The sequence below is a fragment of the Aquarana catesbeiana genome, linkage group LG11 (assembly GCF_042186555.1).
Source record: "Aquarana catesbeiana isolate 2022-GZ linkage group LG11, ASM4218655v1, whole genome shotgun sequence".
NCBI classification, from domain to species: domain Eukaryota; kingdom Metazoa; phylum Chordata; class Amphibia; order Anura; family Ranidae; genus Aquarana; species Aquarana catesbeiana.
This window is the reverse complement of record NC_133334.1, coordinates 277,243,590-277,271,308: the sequence shown is the minus strand read 5'-3', so window position 1 is coordinate 277,271,308 and position 27,719 is coordinate 277,243,590. Positions and strand designations below refer to the sequence as shown.

The window sequence follows — 27,719 nt, the reverse complement described above, 5'->3', positions numbered from 1 at the left end:
CTCGAAGTTCGCACAAGTTCTCGGAGAACTCCGAGGGGGGGCGCGCGCGCGCCGGAGTGAGAGTTTCGACGTCGGGAGCGCGCTCAGGTGTGTAGAGGCGTCGGGGGCGCGCCCCCCCCCTCCCCAGGTAGAGGAGTTTCGGTTCCGGGATGTTTGCTGAGCGGCGGAGGAGATAAGAGGTGAGCGGGGGGGAGATAAGGGGATCAGACCCCTGTGATGGGACAGGAGGAATCCCTCCATACAGACACAGTGTACTGAGAGGTGACATTATGGGGGTTGTTCACAGCAGCCAATCAGATTTCAGCTCTTAATTCACCTGTGCAGAGCTAAAAAGGGAGAGAAGCATTCTGATTGGTTGCTGTGAGCAACAGGGTGTGATCTACCTGAGCGTCTTCTATACAAGCAACAGGTATGACCGGTATTACTGGACGGGCATGACCTCCGCCACCCCCACCTATATATACCCCCTACTATATACCCCCACCTATATATACCCCCTACTATATACACCCCCACCTATATTTCCTACCCCACCTATATACCCCCAAACTATAAATCCCCCCCCCACCTATATACCCCCCCATCTATATTATTATACGGGATTTATATAGTGCCAACAGTTTACGCAGCGCTTTACCCCACCCTATATACCCCCCATCTATATTATTATTATTATTATACGGGATTTATTTAGTGCCAGCAGTTTACGCAGCGCTTTACCCCACCCTATATACCCCCCATCTATATTACCCCACCCTATATACCCCCCATCTATATTACCCCACCCTATATACCCCCCATCTATATTACCCCACCCTATATACCCTCCATCTATATTACCCCACCCTATATACCCTCCATCTATATTACCCCACCCTATATACCCTCCATCTATATTACCCCACCCTATATACCCTCCATCTATATTACCCCACCCTATATACCCTCCATCTATATTACCCCACCCTATATACCCTCCATCTATATTACCCCACCCTATATACCCTCCATCTATATTACCCCACCCTATATACCCTCCATCTATATTACCCCACCCTATATACCCTCCATCTATATTACCCCACCCTATATACCCTCCATCTATATTACCCCACCCTATATACCCTCCATCTATATTACCCCACCCTATATACCCCCCATCTATATTACCCCACCCTATATACCCTCCATCTATATTACCCCACCCTATGTACCCCCCATCTATATTACCCCACCCTATGTACCCCCATCTATATTACCCCACCCTATATACCCTCCATCTATATTACCCCACCCTATATACCCTCCATCTATATTACCCCACCCTATATACCCTCCATCTATATTACCCCACCCTATATACCCCCCATCTATATTACCCCACCCTATATACCCCCCATCTATATTACCCCACCCTATATACCCCCATCTATATTACCCCACCCTATATACCCCCATCTACATTATTATCATACATGATTTATATAGTGCCAACAGTTTACGTAGTGCTTTACCCCATTACCCCACCCTATATAATCTCTCTCTATCTATATATAACATATATATACCCCCATCTATATAACCCCAATATAAAGACCCCCCCACCTATATACCGGGCTGTATACAGGGCTGCAGAAAGAAATCCAAACTTCCACATCCTGCCAGATCCGAAACCTTTCCATCGCTGATCATCCAACCATCCGTCATCGAATGTTCTCTGTCTATATTCTCTGCAGGTTGAATGTTCTTCATCCAGTATACTGTATAATAGGGGCAATAGCACATTATGACCACTAGATGATGCAGAGTATCAGAAGGATGAATGACTGAGCTCCTCATCGCCATGTAGTGACCAGAACGCTGTATTTTCCTAATTTACACCAATTTTATTCTATTTTATAAAAAACAAAAAAGAAAAAAAAGAAGAAAAAACAAAAACAAAGCTTGCTTCTCCCCTTAGTGACCCCACACCTCTTCTCTTCCCCCTTCACCTGATGCTACCCTTACATAGAGCCATCTGCTCCCCCTTCACCCCCTGCCAACCTTCTAGAGAGCCCCCTGCACCCCTCTCCTTGCCCCTACACCTGCTGCCGCATTCCTAGACAGTCTTCTGAACCCCCATTGGCCCCGCACCCCTTTTCTCACCTCTACACCTGATGCTGACCTCCTAGAGATCCTTCTGCAGCCTGAACCGGTGATATCCCATCCCCCACACCATTACACCCCCACCACCAGCCTGAACCGGTGATACCCCATCCCCCACACCATTACACCCCCACCACCAGTCTGAACCGGTGATATCCCATCCCCCACACCATTACACCCCCACCACCAGCCTGAACCGGTGATACCCCATCCCCCACACCATTACACCCCCACCACCAGCCTGAACCGGTGATATCCCATCACCCACACCATTACACCCCCACCACCAGCCTGAACCGGTGATATCCCATCCCCCACATCATTACACCCCCACCACCAGCCTGAACCGGTGATATCCCATCCCCCACACCATTACACCTCCACCACCAGCCTGAACCGGTGATATCCCATCCCCCACACCATTACACCCCCACCACCAGCCTGAACCGGTGATACCCCATCCCCCACACCATTACACCCCCACCACCAGCCTGAACCGGTGATATCCCATCCCCCACACCATTACACCCCCACCACCAGCCTGAACCGGTGATATCCCATCCCCCACACCAATACACCTCCACCACCAGCCTGAACCGGTGATACCCCATCCCCCACACCATTACACCCCCACCACCAGCCTGAACCGGTGATACCCCATCCCCCACACCATTACACCCCCCACCACCAGCCTGACCCGGTGATATCCCCTCCCCCACACCATTACACCCCCACCACCAGCCTGAACCGGTGATACCCCATCCCCCACACCATTACACCCCCACCACCAGCCTGAACCGGTGATACCAGGCAGGATGGATCCATGCGCCAAATTTTTACCCCACCACCTAAATGTTGCAGCTGAAATCCAGACTCATCAGACCAGGCAACATTTTTCCAATCTTCTATTGTCCAATTTTGGTGATCCTGTGCCAATTGCAGCCTCAGGTTTCCTGTTCTTAGCTGACAGGAGTGGCACCCGGTGTGGTCTTCTGCTGCTGTAGCCCATCTGCTTCAAGGTTGGATGTGTTGTAGGTTCACAGATGTTATTCGGCATACCTTGGGTGTAACGAGGGGTTATTTGAGTTACTGTTGTCTTTCTATCAACTGGAACCAGTCTGCCCATTCTCCTCTGATATCTACAAGGCATTTTCCTCCCCACAACTGCCGCTCACTGGATATTTTCTCTTTTTCCCACCATTCTCTGTAAACCGAGAGATGTTTGTGTGTGAAAATCCCAGAAATACTCAGACCGGCCCGTCTGGCATCAACAACCATGCCACGTTCAAAGTCACTTCAATCCCCGTTCTGATGCTCGGTTTTAACTTCAGCAAGTTGTCTTCACCACATCTAGATGCCTAAATGCATCTATGCATAATTTATTAGGGTTGCACCAATACCATTTCTTTTTTTTTTATCGGCGAGTAACGATACTTTCAGTCAAGTAATCGCGATACCGAGTACTGATACTTTGTGGTGCGATTTGCATCCATATAGAATAAATAGGTGTAAATCGCACTGCAAAGAGTCGCATGCGATTTCCCCCACCACTCCTGTGTGTGAACCCAGTAAAGAGAACGAAGCGCCATGTGGTGCAGCAGTAGGCAGTTTATTAAAATGTTAATATAATATGGGACGATCCCCCCCCCCTGGGGGGTTTCTTAGCAGCAAAGTAATTTGTTAAAAATTTTTTGATTTGATTAAAATCTTTTTATTATGCCAAAGTAGAATTCTAATTTATGAATTGGTTTAAAACATGAGCTCTGGTTACAAGCTTAAAAGAAGATATTCCATCATACATGGCAAAAATCATACAGAGGAACAAATCGTTCCATTATAAATCTGCCATCCATATTGATGCTCCCAACGCGTTTCGACCCATATAGTCGTGGTCTTCTTCAGGGGGATTTTTGTTCTAAGAAGATAGAATAAAAAAAAAAAAAAACTCATAATCCTGACATCATAATGTACAAACATCTATATGGTAAAGAATGTGAAGGGCCATCTAGTGCAGCAATGGGCAGTTTATTAAAATGTTATAACAACTCACAAAGTAAATATGTAGTCAAATCCAGTGTCCCCGTCCCACCAATGATAGCAAACCACGGCCACTGGGAGGTGCTAACAGGGCTTAGGGGCGGAGACATCTCCTCCAGCCCTTTGAGCACCTCCCAATGGCCGTGGTTTGCTATCATCGGCGGGACGGGGACACTGGATTTGACTACATATTTACTTTGTGAGTTGTTATAACATTTTAATAAACTGCCTAATGCTGCACCACGTGGCGCTTCTCTTCCCTTACTGGATTAACACACAGGAGAGCGGTGGTGGAAATCACATGCTATTTTTTGCAGTGCAATTTGCGCCCACTTATTTTTGTATTGATGCAAAGTATCAGTTTCGTTATTGGGAGCATTTTCACAAGTACTCGGGAAAATACTCAGTATAGGCTCTGATATCGGTATCAATGCATCTCTCTTCTCTCTTCTCTCTTCTCTCTTCTTCTCTCTTCTCTCTTCTCCTCTCTTCTCTCTTCTCTCTTCTCTCTTCTCTCTTCTCTCTTCTCTCTTCTCTCTTCTCTCTTCTCTCTTCTCTCTTCTCTCTTCTCTCTTCTCTCTTCTCTCTTCTCTCTTCTCTCTTCTCTCTTCTCTCTTCTCTCTCCTCCTCTCCCTCCCTCCCCCTCTCCCCTCCCCCTCCCTCCCCCTCAAAAAAATTAAAGGAATACTTTTTAATACAGAGTATAGCATCAAGTCGAGTAAACTCCTGGGATATTGATCTGGTCAGGTAAGTAGCAGAGGGGGGTTCTTAATTAGTTTCAGCTTCTTTGTGGTTAATAAAATTAACAACAGGTTCACTAGATGGGCAACAATGAGATGACCTTCAAAAGAGGAATGGTTTTACAGGTTGAAGCCACTGACATTTTTTTCCATACTCTTTTCTGACTGTTTTTAATTAGTTTTGGCTTGGGTCAGTGTCACTGCTGGTAGCATGAGGTGATACCTGGACCCTATAGAGGTTGGTGTCACTGCTGGTAGTATGAGGTGATACCTGGACCCTATAGAGGTTGGTGTCAGTGCTGGTAGTATGAGGTGATACCTGGACCCTATAGAGGTTGGTGTCACTACTGGTAGTATGAGGTGATACCTGGACCCTATAGAGGTTGGTGTCACTACTGGTAGTATGAGGTGATACCTGGACCCTATAGAGGTTGGTGTCACTACTGGTAGTATGAGGTGATACCTGGACCCTATAGAGGTTGGTGTTACTACTGGTAGTATGAGGCGATACCTGGACCCTATAGAGGTTGGTGTTACTACTGGTAGTATGAGGTGATACCTGGACCCTATAGAGGTTGGTGTCACTACTGGTAGTATGAGGTGATACCTGGACCCTATAGATGTTGGTGTTACTACTGGTAGCATGAGGCGATACCTGGACCCTATAGAGGTTGGTGTCACTGCTGGTAGCATGAGGCGATACCTGGACCCTATAGAGGTTGGTGTCACTGCTGGTAGCATGAGGCGATACCTGGACCCTATAGAGGTTGCACAGGTAGTTCATCTCCTCCAGGATGGCACATCAATACATGCCAATGCCAGAAGGTTTGCTGTGTCTCCCAGCACAGTCTCAAGAGCATGGAAGAGATTTCAGGGGACGGGCAGTTACTGTAGGAGAGCTGGACAGGGCCATAGAAGGTTCTTAACCTATCAGCAGGACCGGTATCTGCTTCTTTGTGCAAGGAGGAACAGGATGAGCACTGCCAGAGCCCTACAAAATTACCTCCAGCAGGCCACTGGTGTGAATGTCTCTGACCGAAAAATCAGAAACAGACTTCATGAGGGTGGTCTGAGGGCCCGACATCCTCTAGTGGGCCCTGTGCTCACTGCCCGGCACCGTGGAGCTCGATTGGCATTTACCATTGAACACCAGAATTGGAAGGTCCACCACTGGCGCCCTGTGCTTTTCACAGATCAGAGCAGGTTCACTCTGAGCGCATGTGAAAGAGTCTGGAGAAGCCGTGGAGAATGTTATGCTGCCTGTAACATCGTTCAGCATGACTGGTTTGGTTGTGGGTCAGTGATGGTCTGGGGAGGCATATCCATGGAGGGACACACAGACCTCTACAGGCTAGACAATGGCACCCTGACTGCTATTGGGTATCGAGATGACATGCTTGGACCCATTGTCAGACCCTACACTGGTGCAGTGGGTCCTGGGTTCCTCCTGGTGCACGACAATCAATGCCCGGCCTCATGTGGCGAGAGTATGCAGCCAGTTCCTGGAGGATGAAGGAATTGATACCATCCGCCTGACCTAAATCCAATAGGACACCTCGGGGACATTATGTGTCGGTCCATCCAACGCCACCAGGTTGCACCTCAGTCTGTTCAGGAGCTCAGTGATGTCCTGGTCCAGATCTGGGAGGAATTACCCCAGGACACCATCCGTGGTCTCATTAGGAGCATTCCCCGACGTTGTCAGACATGCATACAAGCAGGTGGGAGCCGTACAAAATACTGAGGACCATTCTGAGTTGCTGTAATGACATGTCAGCAAAATGGACTCGCCTGCTCCATCATTTCTTCACTTTGATTTTCGGGGTGTCTTTGAATTCAGCCCTCTGTAGGGTGATAATTCTAATTTCCATCAAACGATGTGGCATCCTTTCCTTCCTAACACATTACCCAGTCCATACCAGTATAGACCCTAACACATTACCCAGTCCATACCAGTATAGATCCTAACGCATTACCCCCAGTCCATACCAGTATAGATCCTAACGCATTACCCCCAGTCCATACCAGTATAGATCCTAACGCATTACCCCCAGTCCATACCAGTATAGATCCTAACGCATTACCCCCAGTCCATACCAGTATAGATCCTAACGCATTACCCCCAGTCCATACCAGTATAGATTAACTCATTACCCAGTCCATACCAGTATAGATCCTAACGCATTACCCCCAGTCCATACCAGTATAGATCCTAACGCATTACCCCTAGGCCATACCAGTATAGATCCTAACGCATTACCCCCAGTCCATACCAGTATAGATCCTAACACATTACCCAGTCCATACCAGTATAGATCCTAACGCATTACCCCCAGGCCATACCAGTATAGATCCTAACACATTACCCCCAGGCCATACCAGTATAGATCCTAACACATTACCCCCAGTCCATATTGGTATTGATATCCAGAATGAGATTGTTTCCTAATGAGATCTGATGTGTTTTTAAAGTGTTCCTTTCATTTTTTGAGCAGTGTATATATAATGTATAACGTGTATTTATGTAATAAGTATATATAAATGTAATATAAATATATATAAAAAAGTACAAAAATAAATAACACAGGGAGCAGACTTGATGGACCACTTGGTCTTTTTTCTGCCGTCTCTCTTCTGTTTCCTCCTTCCAGCATTCTTGTCGGCTTACCAACCCAATTCCAATTATTTTGCTTCTAGATAGGAAAGTCCATGCTGTGGAGTGGGGAGTGTTCCTCCTCCATGTATTGTGAACAGGGATCACCCGCTGGGCTCGGCTCGGGGTGTGTGTGTGTGTGTGTGTGTGTGTGTGTGTGTGTGTGTGTGTGTGTGTGTGTGTGGTTTTTTTTTTTTTTTTTTTTTTTTTTTTAGGAATCTGCCTAAACGAAACAACTTTCTTTCAGAGCAGAAACAAGCCGGGTGCGTCTCTGGGAAACGCAGATTCCCATACAACTGTATCAATTGCAGGGCAGATTACAATGTATCGATTGCAGTGAACATTATATCCACTGCAGTGAAGGGTGAGCCAACTGTCATTTTTCTCCTTCCTCACAACTGTTATTTCTTTTTTTTTTTACAGGTCCGACCATGGTGGATTCTGGGCCCTATCCAAGCGATGGGGAGGGTCGCCCCTCCAGGAAACCCAGGCATGACCAGAGGAGTGGCCGGACGGGTGCACAAAACAGGGAGTCCGAACATCACGATGGACACGGCAGAAACCGGGAGGAGCGGAGTCAGAACAGAGACAGACGCCAGGACGGCGAGGACCGGGGAGCGCGTAGACCCAGAGAAGACGTAGGGCGCGATCAGTACCAGAAGAAGGAGCAACACCGCGAGGAGAGGGGGCAGAGAGACCGGGGACGAGACAGGGAGGACAGAGGGCACAGCCGCAGTCACCCCGAGAAAAGCCGATATAAGGACAGAGAGGACTATCAGTCGGAGAAGAGCTACAACCAGCACCATGGAAGAGATTACCAGTCGGAGAAGAGCTACAACCAGCACCATGGAAGAGATTACCAGTCGGAGAAGAGCTACAACCAGCACCATGGAAGAGAAGACTATCACAAGGAGAGAAGCCAAAACCGATATGAGGAGAGGGAGAGACCGCATGTGCGGTACGCAGACAGTCCAGACCGACGGAGTTATCCAATGGACAGCAAAGTCCCATCAGAGAGGTGAGTGCATGACCCTTGTACGTCGTCAACGTATCTAAACCCAAAAACTAAAATGTAATACAGTACAGTCCTTGGATGCAGTGCCTGCATTCGTTTTCTTTTTCTCAGGGCACATTCTTAGCACATTCTCAACCTAAAGCTGCGTAGAGGGTTCTTTACTGTCAGAGCGGTAAGGATGTGGAATTCTCTTCCACAAGCAGTGGTATCAACAGGGAGAGTCGATCATTTCAAAAAACTATTCGATGGGCATCTTAAAGCGGAGTTCCACATCATATTTTTGTTTATTAAAGTGGCTGTAAACCCTTTTGCCTTACTTTTTATCTATAGGTAAGCCTAGAATGAGGCTTACCTATAGATAGTGTAAATATCTCCCAAACGTGCGCCGTTTAGGCGATCCTTCACTTGTAGTGCGCCGATGTCGTCATTGGCGCATGCGCTGTGAAGAAACGGACCACCGTGCCGTTTCTTCCCCAGCATTTGACGTGACTGACGGCTCCCGCGCGCATACGCGGGAGTGACGTCACTCGGCTCCAGCCAGTCACAAAGCCGGCCCCGGAAGGAAGAGGGGAGAAGATGGACGCGGCCTGCACAGGGGACAGCGCGGGCTTCATTTGCAGGTAAGTGCAACATAATGGGCTAGTAGGAGACCGGAACGGAATTGGGAGCAGGTACCTGTCAAAATCTGGTACCTGCACCCCCCCGCCCCCCCTTCTCCCCCCCCCCCCCCCTTCTCCTCCCCCCCCCCCTTCTCCCCAAAAGCTCTATTTCACAAACGGGAGCCGGAGGAGGAGGCCTTAAAGCCAAAGTTCCACTTTTGGGTGGAACTCCGCTTTAACGATCACAACATACAGGGGATATAGGATTTACTATTGACATAAACACACACCCCTACACAGGTTGAACTGGATGGACCGGTGCCTTTAAAGTACACTCTGAAAAACACACTGTTGTTTCCCTTTCACTGTTTAGCCCCCCTCCCCCCGCTCCTGGCTATACATCTCCTTCAGTTCAAAATAGAAATGAAAGGCAAAACATTTCTGTACAGATATAAAAAAAGACAATATAAATGCCCCCCCCCCCCTTTTTTTAAATTTATTTTAAAAAGTGATCACATTCCCTCTTTAAGGAGCTCAGAGAGCTGGGGGAGGAGAAACAGCAGCACACCGATCTTCCCAGTGATAGGCTGTGCAGGGGGAAAGGCTGTCGGGACAGAACTCTTCATTGGAGGAGAGCAGGCTGAGATCCCAGCACAGCTAGAGAACTGACCGCATTGTGCTCTCATGTCTAGCGTGGTCAGGAAAGCAGGGGGGACTGGCAGGAACACCGGGGATTTCACACAAAGGAAGCAATACAAAGAGAACAGGAGACTTCCTCATTCCAGTACAGGGTACAGCAGACGCATATCAGGAACATGACATGCTGGGTTTACATATTCTTTATTACCGCTCTAAAGCCCCGCCCACCCCTTAGCCACGTTCAAAGGACGTTCGCTGTGTCATGGAATGTGCTGATTGGAAATTTAGTACAAATGTTCATTCGGATTTCTACACCTGTATGGCCGGCTTAAGGCCACACGCCTTACAATCAGATTTCACAATCTCCTGTACGTTGCAGCTATGCAGTGCTAGTGCAGTGATGGTGAACCCCAGATGTTTTGGAACTACATTTCCCGTGATTCTCATGCACTCTGCAGTGTAGTGGAGCATCATGGGAAATGTAGTTCCAAAACATCTGGGGGTGCCGAGGTTCACCATCACTGTGCTAGGGCTTTTCTGATTGGCTGTACATTGGATGGATGGGTTAGGTAGACACTGGTCCAGTTTAGGTAAATCTATGTACAGAGATGGTGCCATCCAGACTAGAACATGTACAAAGTCAATTGTACGATTAACGTTCCTTTTTGTTTTTTCGCCCCCCCCCGTAGATCGTTTCCTCCCAATGGAGCGGAGATGCATGAGCTGGAATATTATGAGGAGTCGGGGGGTGGAATCCTGGACTGCCACAAGTGCAAATACCTGTGTACGGGACGAGGTAAGGAGAGCGACTCCCTTCCATTGTCCTGTGATCAGGAAAGAATGCAGTGCTGGCACAGCCCTACTCCCTCCCTGCAGGTCATAGCCCTCTCCACTTTTGGGGGGGTGTTGTGGTCTATGCTGGGCCTAGCTCCTCTTCCCTTCCCCCTCACCCCCCTATATTACCTTTTTTATGTAGCTACCAGGTGAGATAAATATTCACCTTCTATAAAGCGTCACTTGAGTGACCAGATCGGGGCTGTTGACATCACATCCAAGATGGCGGCCAGCAGTAGTCTCGGGGCTTTTTTTTTTTAGGTCTTCCAGGTAAAACGCATAAAGAAATTCACATATAACCTTATGGGGAGATTTTTGTTTGATCTCGTATTTACACTAAGATGCAATAAAAAAAAAATAAAAATAAATGGCCTGGTGACAGGGTCCCTTTAACCACTTTAAGGACCGAGCCTCTTTTTGACACTTGTTGTTTACAAGTTAAAATAATTTTTTTTTTTTGCTAGAAAATTACTTAGAACCCCCAAACATTGTATTTTTTTTTTTTTTTCCAGACACCCTGGAGAATTAAATGGCGGTCGTTCCAATACTCTATGTAACACCGTATTTTTGCAGCGGTCTTACTAGTGCAGATTTTTTTTTGCGAAAAAATACACTTTTTTTGCCTTTTAAAAAATGAGACCACAGTAAAGTTAGCCCAATTTTTTATTTTTTTTTTTTATATTGCGAAAGATAATGTTGTGTCGAGTAAATTGATACCCAACATGTCACGCTTCAAAATCGCGCCCGCTCGTTGAATGGCGACAAATTTTGACCCTTAAAAATCTCCATAAGCAACGTTTAACATTTTCTACAGGTTACCAGTTTTGAGCTACAGAGGAGGTCTAGCGCTAGAATTACTGCTCTCGCTTTAAGGATCATGGCGATACCTCACATGTGTGGTTTGAACATCGTTTTCTTAAATGCGGGTGCGACTTACGTATACATACACTTCTGCACGGCAGGACGGGGCGCTTAAAATTTTAGTTTAGTTTTTTTCTTATTTATTTAACTTTTTTATTTTTTATTTTGACACTGTCCTTTTTAAAAAAAAAAAAAATTAAACATTTTTGGGTCACTTTTATTCCTATTACAAGGAATGTAAAACATCCCTTGTAATAGAAAAAAAGCATGACAGGTCCTCTTAAATATGAGATCTGGGGGGTCAAAAAGACATCAGATCTCATATTTACACTAAAAAGCAATAAAAAAAAATAAAGAAATGAAATGCGTCGCTTCAGTCATCCAATGGCTCCAGGCCTGTCAGGGGAGAGAATGCGATTGTTCTTTAAGAATTTGGGGGGTGGCGGGGGTCAGATTGTGCAGAAAATGCCCCAGCATCAGTGGGAGTGAACAATTTCTCAAACTTCGTTGTCAGTGGGAGTAAAAAAAATAAAATTTTTGCCCCATCGTTTGTATCCGTTTGAGGAATAGTGCCTCATGATTGGTATCAGTGGGAGGAATAGTGCCCCATCATTGGTGTCAGTGGAAGGAATAGTGTCCCATCATTGGTGTCAGTGGGAGGAATAGTGCCCCATCATTGGTATCAGTGGGAGGAATAGTGCCCCATCATTGGTATCAGTGGGAGGAATAGTGTCCCATCATTGGTGTCAGTGGGAGGAATAGTGCCCCATGATTGGTGTCAGTGGGAGGAATAGTGCCCCATGATTGGTGTCAGTGGGAGGAATAGTGCCCCATGATTGGTGTCAGTGGGAGGAATAGTGCCCCATGATTGATGTCAGTGGGAGGAATAGTGCCCCATGATTGGTGTCAGTGGGAGGAATAGTGCCCCATGATTGGTGTCAGTGGGAGGAATAGTGCCCCATGATTGGTGTCAGTGGGAGGAATAGTGCCCCATGATTGGTGTCAGTGGGAGGAATAGTGCCCGATCATTGGCGTCAGTTGGGGGAATAGTGCCCCATCATTGGCGTCAGTTGGGGGAATAGTGCCCCATCATTGGCGTCAGTTGGGGGAATAGTGCCCCATCATTGGTGTCAGTAGGAGGAATAGTGCCCCATCATTGGCGTCAGTTGGGGTTCTCCATAGTTCTCCAAGGGCCTGATGCAAGCTAAGGGCACAGTTTGGAGACACTTTTACATAAGGGGTAAAGACATTTCCTCCTCACTTTTCACATTGAATGTTCTCTCAGTGTAGTAAATACGATGAAGTTGTGTTTACTTTAACCAACCAATCGTATGGCAGCACATGATCGGGTATTCGGAGTGGGCACAGGTTCACCTTATTTGCCATCATTCACTTTTCTAGGGTGCCAGCGTCCATTCTGTGTGTGATGATCCCATTGGTCACTCTACAGAGGGGCGGAGCTCCACACTCCGAGGATTCTGCACTCTGGATCTGTAGACAGTCGGGAACTTTGCACCCTGAGCCATAAAGTGAGGAGAGTCAGTGCAGCCTCTCCGGTATTTTTATTTGCAAAAAAACATTTCATGTTTACTATAAGGAGGAAAAGATTTGTGTTTTTATCGCCCACTCACATTGCAGGGTTGTTGTTTTTTTTTTTTTTTTTTTTTTTTTTTTTTTGCATTAAAGTGACCCTGTGCCTTGCAAAGTGTAGAGAAGCAAGGGGCGCACTTCACAGGTACAGCCCACCTTTTCTATAGAGAGGAGTAAATGCAGCAACATTGACCTTCTGATCATTGTGCATTGATTATGTACTTGCATAGAAATCTGCAGAGCATTGCACCGGGGACCAGTGGGGTGCGGGGCATCGGGGGGGACCAGTGGGGTGCAGGGCATCGGGGGGGACCAGTGGGGTGCAGGGCACCGGGGGGGACCAGTGGGGTGCAGGGCACCGGGGGGGACCAGTGGGGTGCAGGGCACCGGGGGGGACCAGTGGGGTGCAGGGCACCGGGGGGGACCAGTGGGGTGCAGGGCACCGGGGGGACCAGTGAGGCGCAGTGCACAGGCAATGTTTCCCCCAGCCCCCGCTCTGTACGGACCTTCTGTTATGGGGCTGGAGGAAGTGCGGACAGATTGCCATTATAGTGACATCAATGCAATGCTACCAGTGCTGTGCTGAGTCCCTCTGCCAGGGTGGCAGGTGGAACTTGTAATGGTGTTGGCAGACATTGGATGGCACACTTGTTCTGGCTTCACCTGCAAAGCTGTGCCCCATCATTGGTGTCAGTGGGAGGAATAGTGCCCCATCATTGGTGTCAGTAGGAGAAATAATGCCCCATCATTGGTATCAGTGGGGGGGGATAGTGCTCCATCATTGGTGTCAGTGGGAAAAATAGTGCCCCATCATTGGTATCAGTGGGAAAAATAGTGCCCCATCATTGGTATTAGTGGGGGGGAATAGTGCCCCATCATTGGTGTCAGTGGGAAAAATAGTGCCCCATCATTGGTATTAGTGGGGGGGAATAGTGCCCCATCATTGGTGTCAGTAGGAGAAATAGTGCCCCATGATTGGTATCAGTGGGAAAAATAGTGCCCCATCATTTGTATCAGTGGGGGGAATAGTGCCCCATCATTGGTGTCAGTAGGAGAAATAGTGCCCCATCATTGGTATCAGTGGGAGGAATAGTGCCCCATCATTGGTGTCAGTGGGAGGAATAGTGCCCCATCATTGGTGTCAGTGGGAGGAATAGTGCCCCATCATTGGTGTCAGTGGGAGGAATAGTGCCCCATCATTGGTGTCAGTAGGAGAAATAGTGCCCCATCATTGGTGTCAGTAGGAGAAATAGTGCCCCATCATTGGTGTCAGTGGGAGAAATAGTGCCCCATCATTGGTGTCAGTAGGAGAAATAGTGCCCCATCATTGGTGTCAGTGGGAGGAATAGTGCCCCATCATTGGTGTCAGTGGGAGGAATAGTGCCCCATCATTGGTGTCAGTAGGAGAAATAGTGCCCCATCATTGGTGTCAGTAGGAGAAATAGTGCCCCATCATTGGTGTCAGTAGGAGAAATAGTGCCCTATCATTGGTGTCAGTGGGAGGAATTCCCCCATCATTGGTGTCAGTAGGAGAAATGGTGCCCCATCATTGGTGTCAGTGGGAGGAATAGTGCCCCATCATTGGTATCAGTGGGAGGAATAGTGCCCCATCATTGGGGTCAGTAGGAAGACGTCCCAGTGATGGGGTGGCAGATGGCACTTGTAGTAATGTTGGTAGATATTGGATGGCGCACCTTTTCTGGCTTCACCTGCACAGCTGTACAATAAGTGGGGTTCTCCGGTATGTCTGACAGATACCCCATTGTGAGTTTAGACCTAAAGCCCTTCTTCACATTTTACAAGCTTTGCTCTGATTTTACAATATGTTAAAATAAAAAAAAATGTATTTCAATGGTTGGAAGATGTTATAATAAAAGTCCATCATCTCATTGGTAGAATTACCTTTAAAGAGGACCTGTCACTTTGCAGTGAAAAAAATGCTGCAGAGGAGGAGAGAGGACACTTTTTTGGGTCTTTTTGTTGGGAAGGCTTAAGAAGATAATTTGTGAATTCTGGAGTTTAAATTCCCGTCCTGTTTGCTAGGAGGTTAGGTGGTGGGAGAATTGGGGGTGATGGTTGAAGGTGTTCTGAAGATCTTGGTGGAGCTACAAATAGAAACTTGGTTGGGAGACTCGTCATTCGTGTCCACTTTCCACCAGATTTCTGTCTGGTTCCATCATTTCCCTGCTGCTTCACACGTGGCTGATCTCCTTAACCCAACCTCCTAAAACAGCCTTGGGTAACGTGTATACATGAAGGGTAGAAACTTAAAGACCCTCTCAGGCCAAACTGATGTAATCACAGAGGTCATTGAGGTCTTTACCGTGTCAGAGGTGAGATCCAAGGGGGCACCTCACTTCATTTCCTCCAGATCTAGGTTGCCCTATTGGATTATACTATATTACCAAAAGTATTGGGACGCCTGCCTTTACACGCACATGAACTTAAATGACATCCCAGTCTTTGTCCGTAGGGTTTAATATTGAGTTGGCCTGCCCTTTGCAGCTATAACAGCTTCAACTCTTCTGGGAAGGCCGTCCACAAGGTTTAGAAGTGTGTCTATGGGAATGTTTGACCATTCTTCTAGAAGAGCATTTGTGAGGTGAGGCACTGATGTTGGATGAGAAGGCCTGGCTCGCAGTCTCTGCTCTAATTCATTCCAAAGGTGTTCTATGGGGTTGAGGTGCAAGCCAGTCAAGTTCTTCCACCCCAAACTCGCTCATCCATGTCTTTATGGACCTTGGTTTGTGCACTGGTTGGAACAGGAAGGGGCCATCCCAAAACATTTCCCACAAAGTTAAGAGCATAAAATTGTCCAAACTGTCTTGGTATGCTGACACCTTAAGAGTTCCCTTCACTGGAACTAAGGGGCCAAGCCCAACCCCTGAAAAACAACCCCACACCATAATCCCCCCCCCCCCCTCCACCAAATGGTTTGGACCAGTGCACAAAGCAAGGTCCATAAAGACATGGTAGAGCGAGTTTGGGGTGGAGGAACTTGACTGGCCTGCACCTCAACCCCATAGAGCACCTTTGGAATGAATTAGAGTGGAGACTGCGAGCCAGGCCTTCTCGTACAACATCAGTGCCTGACCTCACAAATGCTCTTCTGGAAGAATGGTCAAACATTCCCATAGACACACTCCTAAACCTTGTGGACGGCCTTCCTAGAAGAGTTGAAGCTGTTATAGCTGCAAAGGGCGGAGCCAACTCAATATTGAACCCTACGGACTAAGACTGGGATGCCATTAAAGTTCATGTGCGTGTAAAGGCAGGTGTCCCAATACTTTTGGTAATATAATGTATGGCCAGCTCTGATTTGGAAGTGAGGGGGAGGGGTTGTCAGTGGTGACAATGTGGATAACCCTCAGTGTGATGATTCAACCCTGTGTGGCTGCTAAGACAACTCTGCAGTGTTGTCACCCCTTTTGGAGGAATAGGGAGCCACAGGTGAGATCACTAGGTGTTTATTCATGTTATTCTAATTGAATTTTTATTTTGAAAAGTGCTTTTATTCTAAAGTCTTTGCATTACTATTATTAACTTTAAGAAGAATGGGATCTTTTCAATGGTAAAAACCCTTTTAATAACAGGGGAAAAATTTTTAGCTACAAACCTTCATTTCCACCACCCCACCTAGCAGGCTTTTCTTCTACTTCAAAGTGACAGGTTCTCTTTACAACCCTTAATTTGACACTGATCTAAACGCTGTCCTCCCTTCTTACTCTTTCCAGCATGCTGTCAGCTTGTGGAGGTTCTCCTGAACATGCTCATCCTGATCTGCTGCGCCATATCCTACAACTCCACGGGGGGGTACACCGGCATAAGTAGCCTGGGAGGAATCTACTATTACCAGTTTGGGGGGGCTTATAATGGCTTTAGCGGTGCAGACGGAGAGAAGGCCCAGGTGTTGGACGTTGAGTTTTACAACTTGAAGCTGCCTTCTGTCAGAGCTTCCATGGCCTTTGGGGGAGCCCTCATGGCCTTCTGCTGCTTACTTGTCCTGCTTGGGGTGCTGCGGGTTCCTTGGCGGTGGCCGGTATGGCTCTTGGTAGAATGTGTCGTGAATATCGCCATTGCTATAGGCTACATCCCCGCTCTTTATTTCTACTTCCAACATCTACAGGAAGCTTATAATTCCCAAGTGTGCAAAGACCGTGAGGCTCTCTATAGCAGTAAAGGGTACAAAGGCTTCACCTGTGGTTTCCATGCTGGTGACATTGGTGCTGCTCTCTTCGCTTGCATGGCCATCATTGTCTTCTCCATGAGTGCTGTCCTCGCCATTAAGGGCTTCCGGACTGTCCGCCGGATGAAAAAGAAGCCAGTCAACACACTTGAGTTTTAGCCGAAATAATCTGCATGCTGTAAATTAGGGCTGGACAAATCTACATGGAACTTAGGAGGCAGCTGGGCCAACCTAAGAGTCATTGATCAGGCTTATATCACACCCGTAACTTTTATAGTTGAATAATCATGTCCGCTCCTTGGAGGTTAGGTCATAGTAGAGTTAGGTGTTGGAATGAGGTTATGAGAAGTTAATTTGTAGTTAGAAGACTAGAGAGAAAAACCAAGTCACATCTCTTTTTCTCTCCACCTTTCTACTGCATCATCTCACGTCCCGATGCATCTAACTTTCCCATGACATCCTCCAAGAACTGGAAATGTTGTACTCTGGAGAAACCTTTGAAATGTTCAGGCCTCGGGGGAACTCCTAAAAATTATGATCTCTACAAGCTCATGGAACCTTGGCCACACCACAATGATGGCCAGTGAGTAAAAGCCCTATAAACTGGTGGTCAGTGGGAAGAATGCTCATTACAGTGGTAGTCAGTGTAGTGCCCCCAGTACAATGGGGGTCAGTGGGAGGAATGCTCATTACAATGGTGGCTAGTGTAGTGCCCCCCGGTACAATGGGGGTCAATTTAAAGAATGCTCATTGCAATGGTTGCCAGTGTAGTGCCCCCCCGGTACAATGGGAGTCAGTGGGAAGAATGCTTATTACAAAGTGGCCAGTGTAGTGCCCCTGGTACCATGAGGGTCAAATAGAAGAATGCTCATTACAGTGGTGGCCAGTGTAGTGCCCCTGGTACAATGTAGGTCAGCGTGAAGAGTACTCTTTTTAATATGGTGGGCAGTATAGTGCCCCCCACCCCATAACTTGGGGTCAGTGGGAAGAAAGCTCATTACAATAGTGGCCAGTGTAGTCTCCCCCCCCCCCCCGGCACAATGGGGGTCAGTGGGAACAATGCTCATTTGGACAGTGTAGTGCCCCTGGTACAATGGGGGGGAGGAACAATGCTCATTACAATGGTGACCAGTCAATTTGAAGGAAGCTCACTACAATGGTGGCCAGTGTAGTGCACCCTGTTACAATGGGGGGTCAGTTTGAAGAAAGCCCATTACAATGGTGGCCAGTGTAGTGCCCCCAGTACAATGGGGGTCAGTGGGAGGAATGCTCATTACAATGGTGGCTAGTATAGTGCCCCCCGGTACAATGGGGGTCAATTTAAAGAATGCTCATTACAATGGTTGCCAGTGTAGTGCCCCCCGGTACAATGGGAGTCAGTGGGAAGAATGCTTATTACAATAGTGGCCAGTGTAGTGCCCCTGGTACCATGGGGGTCAAATAGAAGAGTGCTCATTACAGTGGTGGCCAGTGTAGTGCCCCCAGTACAATGGGGGGTCAGTTTAAAGAAAGCTCATTACAATGTGGCCAGTGTAGTGCCCCCAATACAATGGGGGTCAATTTGAAGAATGCCTATTACAGTGGTGGCCAGTGTAGTGCCCCTGGTACAATGGAGGTCAGCGTGAAGAGTATTCTTTTTAATATGGTGGGCAGTATTGTGCCCCCACCCAGTAACTTGCGGTCAGTGGGAAGAAAGCTCATTACAATAGTGGCCAGTGTAGTAGTCCCCCCCCCCCCCCCCGGTACAATGGGGGTCAGTGGGAACAATGCTCATTTGGACAGTGTAGTGCCCCTGGTACAATGGGGGGGGGGAAAGGGGAACAATGCTCATTACAATGGTGACCAGTGTAGTGCCCCGGTACTTAGGGGGTCAATTTGAAGAAAGCTCATTACAATGGTGGCCAGTGTAGTGCCCCCAGTACAGTGGGGGTCAATTTGAAGAAAGCCCATTACAATGGTGGCCAGTGTAGTGCCCCCAGTACAGTTGGGGTCAATTTGAAGAAAGCTCACTACAATGGTGGCCAGTGTAATGCCCCCGGTACAATGGGGGGTCAGTTTGAAGAAAGCTGACTACAATGGTGGCCATTGTAGTGCCCCCGTTACAATGGGGGGGTCAGTTTGAAGAAAGCCCATTACAATGGTGTCTAGTGTAGTGCCCCCAGTACAATGGGGGTCAGTTTAAAGTAAGCTCATTACAATGGTGGCCAGTGTATTGCCCCCAGTACAGTTTGAAGAAAGCCCATTACAATGGTGGCCGGTGTAGTGCCCCCCCATACAAGGGGGGGGGGGTCAGTGGGAACAATGCTCATTACGATGTTGGCCAGTGTAGTGCCCCCCGGTACAATGGTGGCCAGTGGGAACAATGCTTATTACGATAGTGGCCAGTCTAGTGCCTCTGGTACAATGGGGGTCCGGTTGAAGAACACTTATTACAATGATGGCCAGTGTAGTGCTCCCAGTACAATGGGGGCTCCCCTCCAAGCAATCTTCCCACAATGCTTTGGTGACTCACATCAGTACAGGGTGCCGATGCGAAGAGAAACCCTTTGAGCTCAGTGCACACACTGGGAGGAAGAAGAAGATGGGATGCCGCACTCCAAGGCAACAGATCGGGTGTTGGGAAATGAAAGTAGTTTTTAGCCTGACTCATCCCAGACCACACCCTTTGAGCTTCGCTCCAACCTGTGTGAGGTGAAATGCGTCAGTAGGTGTGGCCTGGGTGGGGGAGTCAGGCTAAAGTCGCTTTCATTTTCCCAACATCTGGGCTGTTTCTTTGCAGTGCGGCGCCCCATCTCATTGACAAAAATGTACTTGTAAACACATTTTTGTGTGGAACAAAGCACAACTTGTATGTCCCCTGGCCTTTTCTTTCGTAGTATTACTGATGTGCTTTACAGAGCTGCGCGCTTTCACTGACCGCAACAACAACAAAAAAAAAGTCTAAAAGTCAGCTGCTTCCAGCAAATTGCTCAATATTGGATATTTTGGTTCCTGAGATTTGTCCAGCCCCATTGTAAATAAATGTAAATGATATGCTGGAGATCACAGCCCTGTTTTTTTAGCATTTGTATTAAAGCAATAAAGATGTTGTATACAAAACGGAAAACTTGTTCACTACTTTATTCATCATAGAAAGTATATAATGCTTTAATCATCAATGAGGAGCACAGGTTAGAATTCATTAGAATATATGTATGTACAGGTGAATCTCATAAAATTTAGAATATCATCAAAAAGTTAATTTATTTCAGTAATTCAACTCAAAAAGTGATATCGATATCATTACACACAGAGTGATAGATTTCAAGCATTTCTTTCTTTTACTTTTGATGATTATGGCTTACAGCGAGTGACAACCCCAAAAAATTCAGGATCTCAGAAAATTTGAATATAACATAAGACCAACAAAAAAATAAATAAAATAAAGGATTTTTAATACAGAAATGTTGTCTTAGTGAGAAGTCTGTCCATGTACAGTATAGTATACACTCAATACTTGGTTGGGGCTCCTTTTGCATGAATTAAGGCATCAATGCGGCGTGGCATGGAGGAGATCAGCCTGTGGCACTGCTGAGGTGTTATGGAAATCCAGGTTGCTTTGATAGCGTCCTTCAGCTCATCTGCATTGTTGGGTCTGGTGTCTCCCATCTTCCTCTTGACAATCCCCAACAGATTCTCTATGGGGTTTAGGTCAGGCGAGTTTGCTGGCCAATCAAGCACAGTGATCCCATGATCATGTGACCAGGTATTGGTACTTTTGGCAGTGTGGGAGGTACCAAGTCCTGCTGGAAAATGAAATTCAGCATCTCCATGAAGGTGGTCAGCAGAGGGAAGAATGAAGTGCTCTAGAATTTCCTGGTAGAGGGCTGAGCTGACTTTGGACTTGATAAAACACAGAGGACCAACACCAGCAGGTGACACAGCTCCCCAAATCATCACTGACTGTGGAAACTTCACACTGGACTTCATGCAACTTGGATTCTGTGCCTCTCCGCTCTTCCTCCAGACTCTGGGGCCTTTATTTCTAAATGAAATGCAAACTTTTCCACAGTCCGTGATGATTTGGGGAGCCGTGTTATCTGCTGGTGTTGGTCCACTGTGTTTGATCAGGTCCAAAGTCAGCGCAGCCCTCTACCAGGAAATTCTAGAGCACTTCATGCTTCCCTCTGCTGACCACCTTCATGGAGATGCTGAATTTCATTTTCCAGCAGGACTTGGTACCTCCCACACTGCCAAAAGTACCAATACCTGGTCACATGATCATGGGATCACTGTGCTTGATTGGCCAGCAAACTCGCCTGACCTGAACCCCATAGAGAATCTGTGGGGTATTGTCAAGAGGAGGATGAGAGACACCAGACCCAACAATGCAGATGAGCTGAAGGCCGCTATCGAAGCAACCTGGGCTTCCATAACACCTCAGCAGTGCCACAGGCTGATCGCCTCCATACCACGCTGCAATAATTCATGCAAAAGGAGCCCCGACCAAGTATTGAGTACATACTATACTGTACATGGACATACTTTTCAGTAAGCCAACATTTCTGTATTAAAAATCCTTTATTTCATAACCAATAAAAAAAAAAAATCAAATTTTCTGAGATCATGAATTTTGGGTTGTCACTCGCTGTAAGCCATAATCGCCAACATTTAAAAGAAAGAAATGCTTGAAATACATCACTCTGTGTGTAATGAATCTATAAAATATGAGTCTTTCACTTTTTTAATTGAATTACTAAGATAAATTAACTTTTTGATATTTAAATTTTTTTTGAGATGCACCTGTAGTTGCAATGTCATTTTTTTTCCCGCCTGAATATTGGCGTAACACCTAGTTTTGACTCTTTATGTAGGAAAATCAAGCAAATTTGCAAATATAATCTCTCACTTTATTTCCTTGCTCTCGCTGTCCTTTTGAAAGCTGTACTAGACTCATCAGAAGTCTCGCTAGACCGAATTTAATTCTGTTCATTGATAAGGTTGTCCCAGTGAAATTAACAGGATCCGTTTTCGATGTGCAAGCTTCCCAGCAGGGAAGAACTGAACCGACAGCATTTGGTCTTGGGGAGGGGGGCAAACTTGACCTGCTAACCCCTTTCATCGTAGGGCTAAAGAAAGTGTACCAGGGTGCTGTGGTGATTGGTGGGCATTAAAGGGAATCTGTAGTGGAAGCCTTCCCTCTGCCGGATGCTCTAGGAAGGGGAAACGGGGGGAGGGGGGACTGGGGTCCTAAATGTCCTGTATGTATCACTGACTCCAGATCCCCCCCTGATCAGTGTCTTAAAGCTGAATTCCAGGTATGGATATTTTTATATATATTTACTATGCTTCAGCTTTGACCAATGTAAGGATGTATGCGCCATATCTGTGGGATCCCTCTAGATCAGGGCTCATCAACCAGAGTTCCGGTGTAATCTACTTGTCAGTCTCAGGTAGCTGATGGGTACATCACAATCCCCATTGCTGACACATATAGAGTGATGCAGGGAAGCGGTTGTGATAGTGCTGGTTGTGGCACACTGTTCCCTGCCGGCCCCTCCTCCTCATCCCAAGTGGCTGTTCTGTGACATGGGATGGACAAGGAAGGAGGGGCCTGTGGGGAACAGCATGCCACAAGAGAATTTCTCACAGCCGCTTCCCTGCGTTGCTCTGCATATGAAGGAAACCGCTACCATAATGTGACCCCCCCCCCTGTACACTGCTTATCTTAAAGAGGAAGTAAAGTTCCTCTGCAGACTTTTACTTTTAGGTAAGCCTACAATAAGGCTTACCTATAGGTAGGGAAAATATCTCCTAAACCTGTACAGTTTAGGAGATATTTCCAGTGCAAGCAGCCAGTGAAATCACTGGCGCAGGCGCTCTGAAGCAATGGCCCACGGGTGCTGTTCCTTCTGAGCTGGTGCCGTGAATGGCGGCTCCGGCTCGCATGTGCGGGACGTCGTTGCGCCTCCGGTCAATCACAGTGCCGGAATCCCGGAAGAAGCTCTGGGAAAGATGTTGGCCGTGACAGCGGTGCGCCGGGACCGCTGCAACAGCTTCGTTCTAAGGTAAGTATTTCAGAATGAGCTAGTATATGATGCATACTAGCTCATTATGCCTTTTGTCTTGCAGGATCTTTTTTGGGGTTTTTTTGCAGAGGTTTACAACCTCCTTAAGTTTGACCCAGAATTGCACATCTGTGCAGAAAAATTCCAGCACAAGTTTAGCAGTAAGTACCGTATATACTCGAGTATAGGCCGACCCGAATATAAGTAGAGGCACCTAATTTTACCACAAAAAACTGGGAAACCTTATTGACTTCAATATAAGCCTAGGGTGGGAAATGCAGCAGCTACTGGGTAAACAATGCCCATCTGCAGCCTCTCTGTGCCCATCTGCAGCCTCACTGTGCCCATCTGCAGCCTCACTGTGCCCATCTGCAGCCTCGCTGTGCCCATCTGCAGCCTCACTGTGCCCATCTGCAGCCTCACTGTGCCCATCTGCAACCTCATTGTGCCCATATGCAGCTGTACCTCCTAAATATAATTTAATATTGATTTTATTATTTAATGCTGTTTCTAAAAATAATTGTTGTGATATCTAAAGCTCTCTGTAAGCTGTAGATCATTATTTCCAGGCTTTCCCTGAGATTTCAAACTTTTTGTGCCAAGGCTTCCTCCAAGGAAATGAGAGGTTGAGGAACCTTGCCCTACAAGCTGAAAATCACTCTAGTAGATACCACTACTCCAGCGATCTCCACTAGCTTCCCGGGTCCTGTGCTGAACCCGGGAAGCTCAATGAAGGCAAAGTGTTCTCCGATTTGAATGAGGCGGAGAGGCAGGGCAGTGATGTCACACTCTCCACCTCTTCAAATCGGAGAATGCTTTGCTTTCATTGAGAAAATGCAAAGCATTCCCAGAAAGCACAGGACCCGAACTTTAGTGGAGATCATTGGAGTAGCGGTGCCTAATACATCGCTTTCCAGCTTCTAGAAGGATCCCACAGGTATGTCACATACATACTTACATTAGTCCCAAGCTGGACCAGTGTAAAACATATGATACCTGTAATTCTTCTTTTAATGGTAAAGTATCCAGCCACCAACCCAACATTCTTCATTGGTACTGTCCTGATGGGGCCCTCAACAGCCAGGTCATCTCCTGGTTTCTCAGGTTAGCTCACAAGATTCCCTTTTGTGAATTGTGGGGTTTGTAAATTCTCACCTCTCCCTCCTTAATTTTGTTGGTGAAAATCTTTCATTACATAGGTCACATTACAGTACCGGTTTCCTTCATATGCAGAGCATGGCAGGGACGCGGATGTGATCAGTCCTCTTGTGGCGCGATGTTCCTGACGGCCCCTCCTTCCCTTTTTGTCCATCCCAGGTGATGTCACATGCAAGCACCTCGGATGGACAGGAAGGGAGGAGGGGCCAGTGGGAAACCACTTGTCACAGCTAGCACAGCCGCTTCCCTGCCTAGCTCTGCATGTGTCCGCATTCTCCCCGTCTGCAGCCTATGACTGATGTGTAGATCGCAGCAGAACCCCGGTTGAGAAACCCTTGACTAACTAAACTCATGTCCAAACTGTCCTACTTCTCCTGCTGCCCTATAAGTTTAGATAACGGGCAAAATTTTACTCTGGTTTCATTCTAGTTTGACATTGGTCATGTGGTCTTTGCCAAAGGGGTCCAAAGAAGTTGAGTATGTAGGCAAAGCAACCAATTGTCCATCTTTGGCTGAAGGTCATAAGCCTTTTACTCTGGTCTCCCTCTAGTTTGACATTGGGCCCATTTGGAAAAACCACATGACCAATGTCAAACTACAGGGAGAACAGAGTAAAAGGTGTATGACCTTCAGCCGGAGATGGCCAATTGGTTACTTTGCTAGATACTCAACATCTTTGGACCCCTTTGGCAATGACCACATGACCAAAGAAGTTGAGTATGTAGGCAAAGCAACCAATTGGCCATCTTTGGCTGAAGTGACCCAGTCTTCAAAAAATACATGGTGAGGTTCTTTGGAAAGGTTACAGTAGGTTAGGATGTGAATTTTTGGCTGTATGGCCTCTGGTAATGCTTTGTTGTCAAATTTAGCTGAAAATCCAACCTAATATTTTTTTCCTTCTGTATACTTTCTTGGGCTCTTCATAGCGAGCGTCCAGCAAGCAGTTTTGCGCACACCCTAGATTAATATGTGTCATGCTGCAGGACTTGGAAAGCGGGTTCTTAGCCTTTTTCTTTCTGTCCTCTCAGGTGTTCTGCAGATGTTGGAGGTGGTCCTCAACGCTCTGGTACTGATTTGCATAATCTCCTCCTATTTCGTCCTTTCTGGGTTCAGCTCCAGCATGGCAAGTGGCGGCTTTGGAGGAGGCTATTACCCATTTGAGGGCCAGGAGCTCCAGGAGGTGCGTCAACTGGACCAGGAATTCTCGCTGCGGCGGGCCCCCTTGCTCTACGGTGGCCTGACGGTGGCGCTTCTGATGGGGACTCTGACACTTGCCATCCTGGCCGCAGGATCCAAACATCTGCTCCGCCTCTCTGGCAGGTGGCTCGTGATCGAGACTGTTTTCAGTGTGGTGGCCTCTCTCGGTTACGTTGCTGCGGTGGGGGTGTTTTTACACTTCGCCCTCCAGATCAACGCCACGGACGTGTGCAAGAAGCGAGAGAGACTGTACGCCAGAAACGGCCTGACCTGGATGAACTGCGATCTGGCGGGCACTGATGGAGGCGCGGCAACGTTCGCCATCTTGCTGGTTATATTATATGGTGTCAGTGCCGTGTTGGCCATCCGGGCCTACAGAGAGAGGCAAACTCTACAGCAATAACCTTCTAGGCCGATAAGGATGGTAACTGCCGAACTGGTTTATGCCACAAAGATGATCTGAACATATGTTTATTATGGTTTTTATGTTCTAATATTGAGGCACATAATACTAGGACATATTTGATAACTTTGACATTTCATACATCTGGGCAACGTAAACCAAGCTTCGGGAATTCTATTACATTGGCCTGGTGTGGCTCAATCTACTTCTCCGGTAGGCCGCTGGGGATCCTGAAAATCACTGTAGAAGCCCCCTCTGCAATGAGAGCCCTCCATCTTCCTTCTGCAAACTGATACAGGGGGGTCATTTGCTTGGCACCTCCACCATTCATAGAAAGCCTTGTATATATATTTTTTTAAATAGATACATTCTGTGATTGGATGAGGAGGGGCACTGACATCACAATCTCCACCTCATCCAAGTAGAGACTTGAGCATTAAAGGCTCCTTTCACACAGCACTTTCTAAAACCGTACTGACCCCATGCAAGGCACAGTGTATGCATTGGAGTTGATTTACTAAAGGAGCAGAGCATTTTCACTTTGCAAGGGAATTTTCACTTCGCTTGGTGAAGGCGGTGAAAAATGACCCCACCCAATCGCATGCAGGGAAACAGAATTTTTCTCAGAAGAGCCTCATCTCCTTTACCCCAAGCTAAGTGAAAATTCCCTTGCAAAGTGAAAATTCCCTTCTGCTAAATGAACAGCCTACTACTTGCTTTTAGTAAATCAACACCATTGGATTCTATAATTTGTGTTCTGAACCATATGGCTGTGGTTGGGGGGAGGGGGGGTACAGCAGCGGTCCAACACTACCTGCAGTGACTGGGGCCACGGCTTCCTTTTGGTCTATATCAGGGGGTAGGCAACCTGGGGCCCTCCAGCTGTTGCAGAACTACAAGTGCCATCATGCCTCTGGGAGTAATTGTAGCTGCCAGCCTTGCAATGACCTCATGGGAAATGTAGTTCCGCAAACAGCTGGAGGGCCCTAGGTTGCCAACCCCTGGTCTATATCATGGGCGCTCAACCTGTGACCCTCCAGCTGTTGCAGAACTAGAAGTCCCAGGAGGCATTGCAAGGATGACCATTACAAGCATGACCCCCAAAGGCAGAGGAATGTTGGTAGTTCCGCAACAGTTGGAGGGCCACAGGTTGAGCACCTTATGGTCTATATGGACCGCAGCCAATGGAGTCCCAGGCCCAGATCCTCTAACAATGTGATGGCCTCCGTCATATGACTGATTCCTAAAAAAAAAAAAATAGATGGACTGTTCTCATACATATTTACCACGTTTCTAAGTGCAGTGATTATGTACTCCATACAAGCCAGCAAAGCCTGGCTTTTCAGCCAAGCTACTGTTGTCCCAAGTGAGTTCTCTATTTCTAAGGAGGATTTATCACGGACCTGTGCCATGCGCCTTCTAGTGGAGAACAGCGGTATAGACCCGGAGGAATCTCTTTTGATAGTTACTGTAAAGCTGCTTTTGATTATCTGTTTTTATCCCTTAGATTTAGGTTAATAATTAACTTTTCTGTTTAAAGTAACATTTCTTAAAGTCCTTATAACATTTCATGCTTATTGTTTAAAAATTGGAGAATAAATGGCGTATAATGCTA

General features: G+C 47.1%; 1 protein-coding gene across 3 annotated transcripts; it reads left to right on the top strand.

Annotated features, from left to right (window-relative positions):
• On the top strand, positions 1 to 27,719 carry MARVELD3 (MARVEL domain containing 3). 3 transcript variants are annotated; one of them, XM_073605888.1, is made up of 4 exons: positions 1 to 179; positions 7,999 to 8,593; positions 10,518 to 10,624; positions 16,848 to 20,405. In XM_073605888.1, the coding sequence occupies exons 2-4, from the start codon at positions 8,007 to 8,009 to the stop codon at positions 17,456 to 17,458; spliced, it is 1,305 nt and encodes a 434-aa protein (XP_073461989.1). In that variant the 5' UTR covers positions 1 to 179; positions 7,999 to 8,006; the 3' UTR covers positions 17,459 to 20,405. The 3 variants fall into 3 exon arrangements, with proteins under 3 accessions (XP_073461989.1, XP_073461991.1, XP_073461990.1); XM_073605890.1 differs by lacking the exon at positions 16,848 to 20,405 and adding an exon at positions 25,533 to 27,719 and having other exon boundaries at positions 2 to 179; XM_073605889.1 differs by lacking the exon at positions 1 to 179 and adding an exon at positions 7,748 to 7,838.

Excerpts from the sequence above, each read along its gene's own strand:
- MARVELD3 (XM_073605888.1), top strand. The coding sequence starts at position 8,007 with ATGGTGGATTCTGGGCCCTATCCAAGCGATGGGGAGGGTCGCCCCTCC. Across the intron at positions 8,594-10,517 it reads AGCAAAGTCCCATCAGAGAG|ATCGTTTCCTCCCAATGGAG; the intron begins GTGAGTGCATGA and ends CCCCCCCCGTAG. Across the intron at positions 10,625-16,847 it reads ATACCTGTGTACGGGACGAG|CATGCTGTCAGCTTGTGGAG; the intron begins GTAAGGAGAGCG and ends TACTCTTTCCAG.